At 34.9% G+C, this 10,668-nt stretch overlaps 2 protein-coding genes and 1 pseudogene across 2 annotated transcripts; all 3 read left to right on the forward strand.

The window, feature by feature from the left end:
• Positions 1-2,580, forward strand: LOC120207890 (perakine reductase-like). Its single transcript, XM_039207295.1, has 7 exons — positions 1-108; positions 200-367; positions 950-1,153; positions 1,230-1,402; positions 1,673-1,766; positions 2,013-2,166; positions 2,333-2,580. The coding sequence occupies exons 1-7, from the start codon at positions 61-63 to the stop codon at positions 2,515-2,517; spliced, it is 1,026 nt and encodes a 341-aa protein (XP_039063226.1). The 5' UTR covers positions 1-60; the 3' UTR covers positions 2,518-2,580.
• A 565-nt stretch (positions 2,581-3,145) lies between these two features.
• LOC120207891 (probable ribose-5-phosphate isomerase 3, chloroplastic) lies at positions 3,146-4,284 on the forward strand. Its single transcript, XM_039207296.1, has 2 exons — positions 3,146-4,113; positions 4,173-4,284. The coding sequence occupies exon 1, from the start codon at positions 3,254-3,256 to the stop codon at positions 4,082-4,084; it is 831 nt and encodes a 276-aa protein (XP_039063227.1). The 5' UTR covers positions 3,146-3,253; the 3' UTR covers positions 4,085-4,113; positions 4,173-4,284.
• A 2,444-nt stretch (positions 4,285-6,728) lies between these two features.
• On the forward strand, positions 6,729-10,505 carry LOC120207892 (annotated as a pseudogene).
• The last annotated feature ends 163 nt before the right edge of the window (positions 10,506-10,668 follow it).

Genomic DNA, 10,668 nt, shown 5'->3' on the forward strand with positions numbered 1-10,668 from the left:
ATGTTTTCAGTTTTATAATCAGAAAAATCCTCCACTGCAAAACACTGAAGGAAACAAAAGATGGCTGTTCATATTCCTAGAGTGAAACTTGGAACTCAAGGACTCGAGGTTTGAGATTTTGTTCTTCTTTATTAAATTATTCAAACACATATTCGAATACGAATACGATAATAAAAGCGCTTATTATCCTTGTTTGCAGGTTTCTAAGTTGGGTTTTGGGTGTATGGGTCTTTCCGGATCATACAATGATCCGGTGTCTGATGAAGTTGGCATATCTATCATTAAGCACGCATTCGAAAGAGGAATCACTTTCTTCGATACAGCCGACATGTATGGACACAAAACTAATGAAATCCTGGTCGGGAAGGTACACATTCTTTGGTACAACACTTATGTTTACTAGACGTTCGACGATATGCTTGAGAGATAGCTTGCTTCGTATATCGAATCCATACGGTTTTACGTTTTCCTTGTTGCTCTTGGCTTGTTAAAAACGGGATCTGAAAATATTTTGGGTAGATTACACGTGTTATATTTTAACTATCATTTTTGTTCTATTTTGATTACTTAATTGTTATTTTTTTAAATAATGCTTTACATTATGTTTTGTTTTGTTTTGATCACCGTCATTAAAAAAGTAACATATATTTTTAAATTTTTTTAAATCATGATATGATATTACCATATAATGACACATCATCGTTTATTTTTAATAGTATGTGATCAAAATTAAATAAAAAAATGTAATGTTAGATATGATTTTGAGATAAAAATAATTAAATGATCAAAATAAAATAAAAGTGATAGTCGAGATACTAAACTTGTAATTTATATAAATATTTTTTAAGATAAGCACAAACAAAATCGGATTTCAACTCTGGATCCCTCACTAGTTAAAGGAATTCAAGAATCTGGGAAATCCATTTTTTTTATTTTTTTCTTTTTGCAGGCATTGAAGCATCTACCACGAGAGAAGGTGCAGTTGGCTACGAAATTCGGCATCGTAAGCATGGGACCAGATGGTCTGGTTGTCAATGGCACTCCTGAATTTGTCCGTGCTTCTATTGAGGGTAGCCTTGAACGACTTGGCGTGGATTACATCGATCTTTACTACATAATCAGAGTTGACACCAACACTCCTATAGAAGATACTGTAAGTATTTGTGTATGATACTTGCTTATGATATGTATTCGGATGCTTTTATTTATATTTATTTTATGTATGATAGATGGAAGAACTGAAGAAGTTGGTGGAAGAAGGAAAAATAAAGTATATCGGTATATCTGAAGGTAGCCCCGACACTATAAGGAGGGCACATGCTGTTCATCCCATAACTGCTTTACAAATCGAGTGGTCGCTCTGGACTCGTGATGTTGAGGAAGAAATAGTTCCCCTTTGCAGGTTTCTTCTTCTACCTTGATTCTTTAATCATCAAAACTTAAAAAAAAGGAGTTTTAATGTTATATTGATTCGAATTCGTATCGGATATGAATATATTCAAATTTTTTAAAGCTTTTCATATATTCGGAGGAAATTATACACAATACCCTTTTTGTTCATATTGCATATGTCGGACATGGATACTTGAAAAAGAAAAGAATTTGGATAATATATACTATCAACAATTAAGTCCTTCAACTGCTGTGAGATTAAAAGTGTTGAACAATGCAGGGAACTTGGAATTGGGATTGTTCCATATAGTCCCCTTGGTCGTGGTTTCTTTGCCGGAAAAGCGAACGAGGCTATCCCTGGAAATAATACTCTGGTATGGAAACTCACCTTGTTATGGCTTTAACCTACAGTTTAATTGTGAGTGTTGGATATAAATATGTGTTCGACATAAATACACTGGTCTAAGTTCCTTTTTTCATTTTATATGGAGGATCATACCCTCATATCTATATATATTAGAATTTTATTCCAAGTTTATTTTCCCCTTTTTTCTGTTTTAGAATCTTGTACAATGTCAAATAGTTTGATTAACTGCTTACAAATGTCCATTTTTTTAAAGGCATTATTCCCAAGGTTTCAAGGAGAAAACTTGGACAAAAACAGGATCTTATATTCGAAAGTAGAGAAGTTAGCTGAAAAGTACGGATGTACAGCAGCACAACTTGCACTTGCCTGGGTTCTTCATCAAGGGGATGATGTTTCCCCTATTCCCGGTAAGTCACATTCAATCATTTTCAACTTCGAATCTGTGGTGTCAAACATGGACATGCTATGTTACTCAGGATTTTAGTATAACAAGTGTTGGACGGATATGTGTCTGATACGAGTATGTTCGATTTTCTTGATAGCAAAAAAGACTTACTTTTTCACATGTTGCAGGAACAACCAAGATAAAAAATCTGGATAGCAACATCGAATCAGTGAAAGTAAAGCTGACAAAAGAGGATCTGAAAGAAATTTCAGATGTGATCCCATTCCATGAAGTTGCAGGGGCTTCTATTCCAGATCGTTTAACCAATTTCACTTGGAAAACTGGCAATACACCACCAAAGAAGACCACCTAGATGTTTTAAAACTAAATTTTGTGCTTTGGTGATTGGATTTCCCAAATAAAACAAATTTCACTTGCTCATCTGTGAACATTGCAATCTCCTTGTGTCGTGTTTGTATTTATTTTTATTTTTTGTTCCGTTTTAGAAAGTCTTATTCAGAGTTCCTACATGTTTTACTTGAATAAATAAAATTTTACCTGTTCGTAGTAAGTGTATGTTTTTATTTCTTCTAATATTATTTTTTATATCTGTTTTCTTTTTCTTCATTTAAATTAACCTACTATATTATAAGTACATATTTACATTGATAAATTCTGTATTATGTTAAACCCAAGGCAAAAATATAAACTACTTTGATAGAATCCTATTTGAAAAAATAATCTCTGACAATTTTTATTTTGAGAATTTCTTTTCACCTCACTAATAGGCCAATTTTACCAAATTTTAAAATCAAGTTTAAGTAAATAATTAAATTCTTTTTAAAAATTGACTATATAAAAAAAATTAAGGTATAACTTTAATGAGATGGAAATGGAATAATTATATATATTTACCATTTCCTAACCTTTCGTCTTTAGCCATTCACCAAACACCAATTTTACAAAATTTATAAGATCAAAGCAAAATCCAACCAACGAAGGCCATCATTGTCATCAATCAATCCAAACCCAACCAAAGAAACTAGATAGAAAAAGGGCTATAATAGAACACCCAATTTCTCTCTTTTCCTCCATTCAACAAAAAAACAATGGCCTCCTTATCCCTCCACCACACCTCCGCCACCCCTTTTTTCCCACGCGCCGCCCCTCTCAACCTACGGACCCGAACCCAGAAACCATTCTCCATCAGGTCCCAATCTGCTCCGGTGCTTTCCCAAGATGAACTCAAAAATCTTGCAGCTGACAAAGCGGTCGAGTCAGTCAAGTCAGGCATGATCCTAGGCCTCGGAACAGGCTCAACGGCAGCTTTTGTGGTTGACAAACTGGGTCAACTACTTTCGACCGGTCAACTTTCCAACATCGTTGGGATCCCAACCTCAAAAAGAACCCAAGAACAAGCTGCATCGCTCAATATCCCCTTATCCACCCTTGACTTGCACCCCCATATCGATCTCGCCATTGATGGCGCCGATGAAGTCGACCCCAACCTCGACTTAGTTAAAGGCCGTGGGGGTGCACTTTTGCGTGAGAAAATGGTTGAAGCGGCTTCGTCGTCTTTCATTGTAGTGGCTGATGATAGTAAGCTTGTTTCGGGGCTTGGAGGGAGTGGTTTGGCTATGCCCGTTGAAGTCGTGCAGTTTTGCTGGAAATATAACTTGGTGAGACTTGAAGGGTTGTTCAAAGAGTTGGGATGTGAAGCGAAGTTGAGGTTAGCAGGTGATGGTAGTGAAAAGCCTTATGTAACTGATAATGGGAATTACATTGTGGATTTGTATTTCAAGAATCCAATTAAAGATGGGTTTGCAGCTGGGAAAGAGATTTCTTCCATGGAAGGTGTAGTGGAACATGGGTTGTTTTTGGGGATGGCTACCTCTGTTATTATTGCTGGGAAGACCGGTGTGGAAGTTATGACCAAGTGATTGAAGAAGTTTGAGACAAAGGTGAGGTGGAATTTTCATTGTTGTTATTTGATCTTTGAGGGGATTTTGATTTGTAGTGATGGGGTTCAATTTATTGCCAATGCTTTCGATTTTGGTGTTGTGTAGAGTAGAGTAATTGAACAATGTGGAATAGTTTGGGATTTTGAAATAAAATTGATGAATTGGTCAATGATTATGTAGTACTTTTGTACTTCCTATGATCTATTTATTTTCCATGTTCTTTTGGTTATTTTTGAAGTTCTTGGGAAATTTGTTGCAAAGTTATGGATTTTGATAATGTCTTAGACTAATTGTAGAATGTGTAATAATTGGGATTTTGGTATGGACTGCTTTGGTTTTCATGTTTAACTGCAGATGTTTGTTTTCAAAGTTCCTATATATAGAAGTAATGAAAGTGAATCTGTTGGCATTATGACTAAGATAGTTTGGTAGTGCCTGCCTTTTTCCGTTTCCGTCAGTCATCGAACATTGTAGAAATGAAAAAGGGTTGAACTTGAAAGCATCCATATGGTCCTAATCGCTCTTATAACATGACATTTTCAAAGTGAATCGCTTAGCATCATGCCTGAGATTTATTGGTAGTGCCTGCCTTTCCGTTTTCCATTAGTCATCAATCGTTGTAGAACCAAAATAGAAGTAATGAAGCATTGAACTTGAAAGCAGCCATGTGAAACCATTAGCACATATAACATTAGGTTTTCAGGATGAATCGTTCAGCATCATGCCTAAGATTATTTGATAATGCCTGCCCAACATTGTAGAACTGAAATACAAGCAATGAAAAACATTGAACTTGAGAGCAGCCGCATGAACCCAGTAGCATATAACAGGAGATTATGAATGTGAATCTGTTAGCGACATGCTTAAGATTTTGACATTAGTGCCTGCTTTTCTGTCAGTAATCCAACTTTGTAGAACTGAAATAGAAGAAAGTGAAAGCAGCCATATGAACTCAATAGCATATAAGGTTCTTTGTTATCTACTGTTGTGTAGGAAATGTGGCCACTTACCGTCATCTGCAACGAGTGCTTCACTGTTTTCTACTAATCCTGCTTTTGTTCATCGGCAAGTAGCCTTATAGCACTATAAAATCAAGATGTCGATGCACACTTTAGGAATTAGTCTTAGACCAGTGAAAGATTAAGGGTGCATCAAGTAAGGGAACTGGGTTAGGTCCTATCAAAGTAAGGGTAATCACAATCTTTGGGCAATGGAATTGAAGAGAATGGGGAACCTGAAAGTTGGAGGTGGAACTTTTGCTAACAAACTCAGGTCCTATATGAAGTAGACTACACAATTCGAGCTAGCTCGGATGTGAATGTGATATATCCTTTTCTTATATTTGAATATGTGTTGGACACTAAGGCTTCAAGAAAAATTAAAAGTATAATTGCTTGCTTGCTTGGCTACAGTATTTTGAAAAATTTTCTGCCGAAAACCATGTCAAAAAGGACTCCTGATTAGGAAAAAAAAACTATAGCAGCGCATACAATGATGGAAAACTAGGAAAGGACACTTTCAGGTATGAAATAATATGAACCAATTGCATTTAAAAAGTTTTGAAAGGTTTTGTTAAACATGCAAGCAAAATCTAAGGTATCATAGTCCATTCAAAGATCAAATAATGACACCATTATAAAGATCAATGTTTTTTCCCCAGCATTAATGATTAAAAACTTCAAATATAAGCAATAAATTAATTATAAACAAGCTAAACCCCAAAACAATCCCTTCAAAATCATGGTTTTTAATTTTAATCACAATATTCTCATTGTAACAAATGATTCATAAACAAAAGGGAAATAAAGAACATAAAAGCACAGATCATGGAGCCAATTTTTTTTTATTATAAAAAAATTAACCTTAAACCCTAATTCATCACTCCTCTCTGAGACACCGGGCACTATCGTCTCCGACAATTACGACTGCCACAGTTTAATTGTAAGCTTCTCGGAGGACACCATTGAAGCACTTTTCTCAAATGTCTCCAACTACCACCTCTCTAATTATCCTCCTCCGCAATCCCTTTCTCTATGACCTCTCTGATCTCTCTCTTTCTTAAGAGATTTATGTTTTTTTAAGTGAGAATCAAAGTGGTTGGTTAAGCGGTACCAAGTCTGCCGTCCAAACATACCACATCAGAATTTTGTGATTAGATTAACAACGGTTAACGATCGGATAATTGATTTATTACAAAATAATAATTTTAATGATCATTTTGTTATTTTTAAAATTTCAGTGCTAAAAAAACTTACTCGTACTTTACTATCCATATAAATTACCTGATTTCTTTTTAATAATTATATCATAAATACATTTATTAACAAGCCTGAAATTTATATATAAATATATATATCAAACTTCATTTAATAATTAAAAATAAATTTTTTTATTTATCATCGTTTATTTAAATAATATATGAATAATTCAAAATAAATCATCGAATAGTGATATTGCATTCCTTTACGGTCCCACATATTAAATAATAATTCGAATATTTATGGTATATTATTTTTAATAATATATGAATTATTTTTTAATTAAAATAAGATGGAATACATTCATGATTTGTATTAACTACGATACCAAAAACAATCAACAAAAGAAGGAAGGTGCTTATGGAAAAAGAAAAAAAAAAGTGGAATCAATTATCCAACCCTACACTGGAGATCCAATCTACAGGCGAGTGGCGATTGAGAGAAACCGAAAACAGAGCAGACTACATTTTTTTTTCTAAAAAAAAAATCCATACAATTACCCCAATAGAAACAAACGTTTGCATTGAGAGATGGTAAGCAAAACCGAAGAGACCCAACTGAATAGGTTAGAAAACCATGTAGATAATGGAGGAGGAGGTGCTTGGGAGTACCTTTGCCTTGCCAGGAAGCTCAAAGTTTGGCATTCAGAGAAAGTCTTGAAATATGGTTTATCCATCTTAAACGATTCCAAGAAAAGATCTTCTCTTGGCCCTGAAGGTTAGTGTTGTTTCCTCTCTCTTTTATCTTCTTTGGTTGATTTGCGAGATTGGGTTTTTCTTGAATTCCATGGTTTTCAAGTGTTTGGTCTGAATTTTTAGCTTTTTTAATTGGTTTTCGTAATTGGGTTTGTTTTGGTTTTAGATTTTTGTCTTTCAGTTCTTTTATCGGTTTTGCTTGAATTCAACAACTTGATGCTTTATGGATTGCTGCCTCTGAAGCTGATTTGCTTGATTTTAAAACTTGAAGCTTTATGCCTTTTTTTACGAAATAGGATCGAATATTTTAGTTAAATTGAGTGTGGTATTAACTGTGAGGCGGTGTGATTGGGTATAAATTGAAAGTGAAAAACTTGATTTGAATTGCATCTAGTAGAATAAGAATTAGCTTGGTAAGCAAGTCGGGTTAAGTTTACATTACATTGAATTCTCAGCTGAGGTTTTGAGAAGTAATAAAAAATAGTTAGGAAGGGTTGATGATGCACAATTTGTACTACCTTGTACTTCTTAGACATTTTGTTAGTTTTATGCACACATTTAGATAGGAGAAATTGTTCTAGGTTTATACATTTTTCATTTGCTGTGACATCATCCGTTGCTTCTCTTGGTATTGAGTTTCATACACCACTGAGGGCAATATGCGTTTGAGAACCAGTGTTTTCTAATCTTCCGAAATGTGATATTCTGTGTTGCGTTCAATCCTGTCTTTTTACGACTAGTCAGCATATGTTACTCATGACTTCACTTAATTAATAACATGTTTTTCGTGAACAGTTATAATTACTAACAACTAGTTATATCCTGATGCAGAATGGACGCTATATGAGCAGGTAGCTATTGCTGCTATAGATTGCCAATGTCTTGATGTTGCAAAGGTACAAATTTGTCTGAGTTTTTCAATTTTAGATTGATTTTAAGCCTTTTGTTTCTATATTATGTTAAGTCAGTTTTTGCTCTAAAGAAATAATTTTTGAGATGGAGTTTTGTATTTATGGACAAAACTAATTCTAATCTTTTACCTATTTAATTACTGATTGTGCCATAAGATTAATCGCTCTCATTGTTGATCTGGCTTCTCTTTCCAACATGTTAAGAATATTTCTTTTTGATTGAAAGAGTTCTTTAAGGCGGTGCTTGTTCTTACAGTTTTCTCATGCTTTATAAAGCCATTAGTTAGAAAGATATGGCTTTAGCCTTTTTTATCATTTATGTGCAAAATAGTGTAACTCTTACCAAATATTGTTGGTTTGAGCTTCACTGAAACAGTTCTTATGCTTATTTGTATTTTACCTTGTTTCTTGAATCATAGTGCTTTTTAGCATAGATGTTTTGATAGTAGACTTGAGAAGTTGTGTCTTACATTGGTACAATTTAATGTTGCAGGATTGCATAAAGGTTTTACAGAAAATATTTCCAGAGAGCGAAAGGCTTGGTAAGTGTATACGACTTAACATGTTTTATGTTTCTGGTTTGTGTGATGAAAAGGGTATGTATATTTTGGTACTAATTTATGCTACGGATTCAGTGATTTGTGATTCACACATTCATGGCTTACTTTTGATCTTTTAGACACTTGAATTAAGCTTCTTCTTGACATCTCATCCAGCATTGTACACTAAACCTTGTTAGTGTAATGGCTTGAATAAGGATGGACAAGCTCATACTGTTGCTATATTAGTTTGGATTCCGAAGGATGCTGCTGACGGTAATCATTTGCTCTTAACATTTGATGGCCTTTTGGTTTTGTTTTTTAATGATCTACAGGCAGGCTGGAGGGCATGTTGCTTGAAGTAACAGGATCGTGGGCAGAGGCTGAAAAAGCTTACTCAAGTCTTTTAGAGGACAATCCACTTGATCAGGTAATCATTCTGCCACCACTGTTCTGACCACCGCTCCCCCTTCTCTCTCTCTTTCCTGAACCGTAATGGTGTTCCTTTTTTATTGAGAAATATAATGGGCTATGATAACAAATCCTATATTGGGCAGGTAATACATAATAGGAGAGTAGCAATGGAAAAGGCTCAAAGAAATATTTCAGTGGCTATTTGTGTGGCTTAATAAATATCTTGAAATGCGAGATATCTCGTAGAACTCTCGTCCCTCTCCCCCCTCTTCCACAGTTACTCATCTTTTTGTTTGTGATTTATCAGTTATTTTTCCTAATTCGATACTTTCCAAATGAGCAAATGGCACTCAATTTCCCTTTTTGTCTTTTGCTAGATTTATGGCAGATCATGATGCTTGGAGAGAACTTGCAGAGATATACGTCTCCCTAAAATGTGAGTTTTAATTAGTACGGCTTAATATTATCTACTTTTATGTTGCCAATCGTAAAATAGCAGTGATTCAAGCTTTCTGTTTGGTTGATATATCAGGTACAAACAAGCTGCATTCTGCTATGAGGAGCTTATTTTGTCTCAACCGACAGTTCCCCTGTATCATCTGGCCAATGTTGATGTGAGTGTCTTCTTTATTATATTTAGAAACTTAAGTTACTTAAGACTCTGAGGGTGAGTGTCAAAATAAAAGTATGCATCCGACACGGATATCTCAGTTGTTTTGAAGAGGATTGTACCTCCATACCCATGTTCAATATATGTAGGACATGGATACTTAAGGGAAAGTGAAGTCCTGAACTGACAAAATTAGAATCTGGGATGCAGTTTCATTTGCAGTTTCTCAAATTCCAAGTTTACTAGAGAATAGCAGTCTCTGTTTAAATGCCCTTCTTTTAGATTATTCTCGTTCATAATGAGCTCAACAATTTAAAAAATGGTTTAGTAGTAATTATAGTTCTACCAGAATTTGATGAACCAATTCCTTAGTGAATGTGGTTATTCAAGAAAGTAAAATACAAAAAATCCATACCATAAAACAACAGTGATTCCCGACCAATCAAGAAGGGAACTCTCGTAATAAGCGTTGGACCAGTCTTATAATCAGTGGTGCCCTATCCCTAAGCTGGCATTGATACCATTTGAGGGTATTTGTCTGTTAATGAGATTTTTATGGATGCATTTAATTTCCTAAGATTGGGGACATTAAACACTCCATCCAGGATAATGCATTTTGTCTTGCATTGGTTCAAGAAAAGACTTCTAGCCTGAACTCTTTGGATTCTCCCCTGAATTATTCTTTTGATGATTGCGTACTATGCTTTTCATTAACAGGTACTTTATACACTCGGTGGATTCGAAAACCTTGAGGCGGCGAAGAAATACTAAGCAGCGACTATCGACTTGACTGGGGGCAAGAATACCAGAGCAGGTAGAACCACCCCGATCCTTATTTTTCCCTCATCACAATTGCTCAAGGAGCGAGTCCCCACGGGATCTCAAACTCGTAGTTTGCCCATCGCGCAAACTACGACACATCGACAACCTTATCACCTCAATCTGATCGGGTTTACATTCAAAAGAGCTTTGACCACTAAGAACGATTGGCCCGCCTTTATTTTCTTCCGCAGATTCTTGGCTCCCCTTGTAATTTCCTTTATTATTATATCAAGAATAATAAAGAAATTTTGAAGAAAAATAAAGAAAATTTAAAGTGATTTTGGAGAAAAAATTTTCGAGAACAAGAAATTAGA

This window comes from Hibiscus syriacus, unplaced genomic scaffold, assembly GCF_006381635.1.
Source record: "Hibiscus syriacus cultivar Baekdansim isolate YM2019G1 unplaced genomic scaffold, ASM638163v2 tig00015435_pilon, whole genome shotgun sequence".
Taxonomy (NCBI): domain Eukaryota; kingdom Viridiplantae; phylum Streptophyta; class Magnoliopsida; order Malvales; family Malvaceae; genus Hibiscus; species Hibiscus syriacus.

Excerpts from the sequence above, each read along its gene's own strand:
- LOC120207890 (XM_039207295.1), top strand. The coding sequence starts at position 61 with ATGGCTGTTCATATTCCTAGAGTGAAACTTGGAACTCAAGGACTCGAG. Across the intron at positions 1,767-2,012 it reads TCCCTGGAAATAATACTCTG|GCATTATTCCCAAGGTTTCA; the intron begins GTATGGAAACTC and ends ATTTTTTTAAAG. Across the intron at positions 2,167-2,332 it reads TGATGTTTCCCCTATTCCCG|GAACAACCAAGATAAAAAAT; the intron begins GTAAGTCACATT and ends CACATGTTGCAG.
- LOC120207891 (XM_039207296.1), top strand. The coding sequence starts at position 3,254 with ATGGCCTCCTTATCCCTCCACCACACCTCCGCCACCCCTTTTTTCCCA.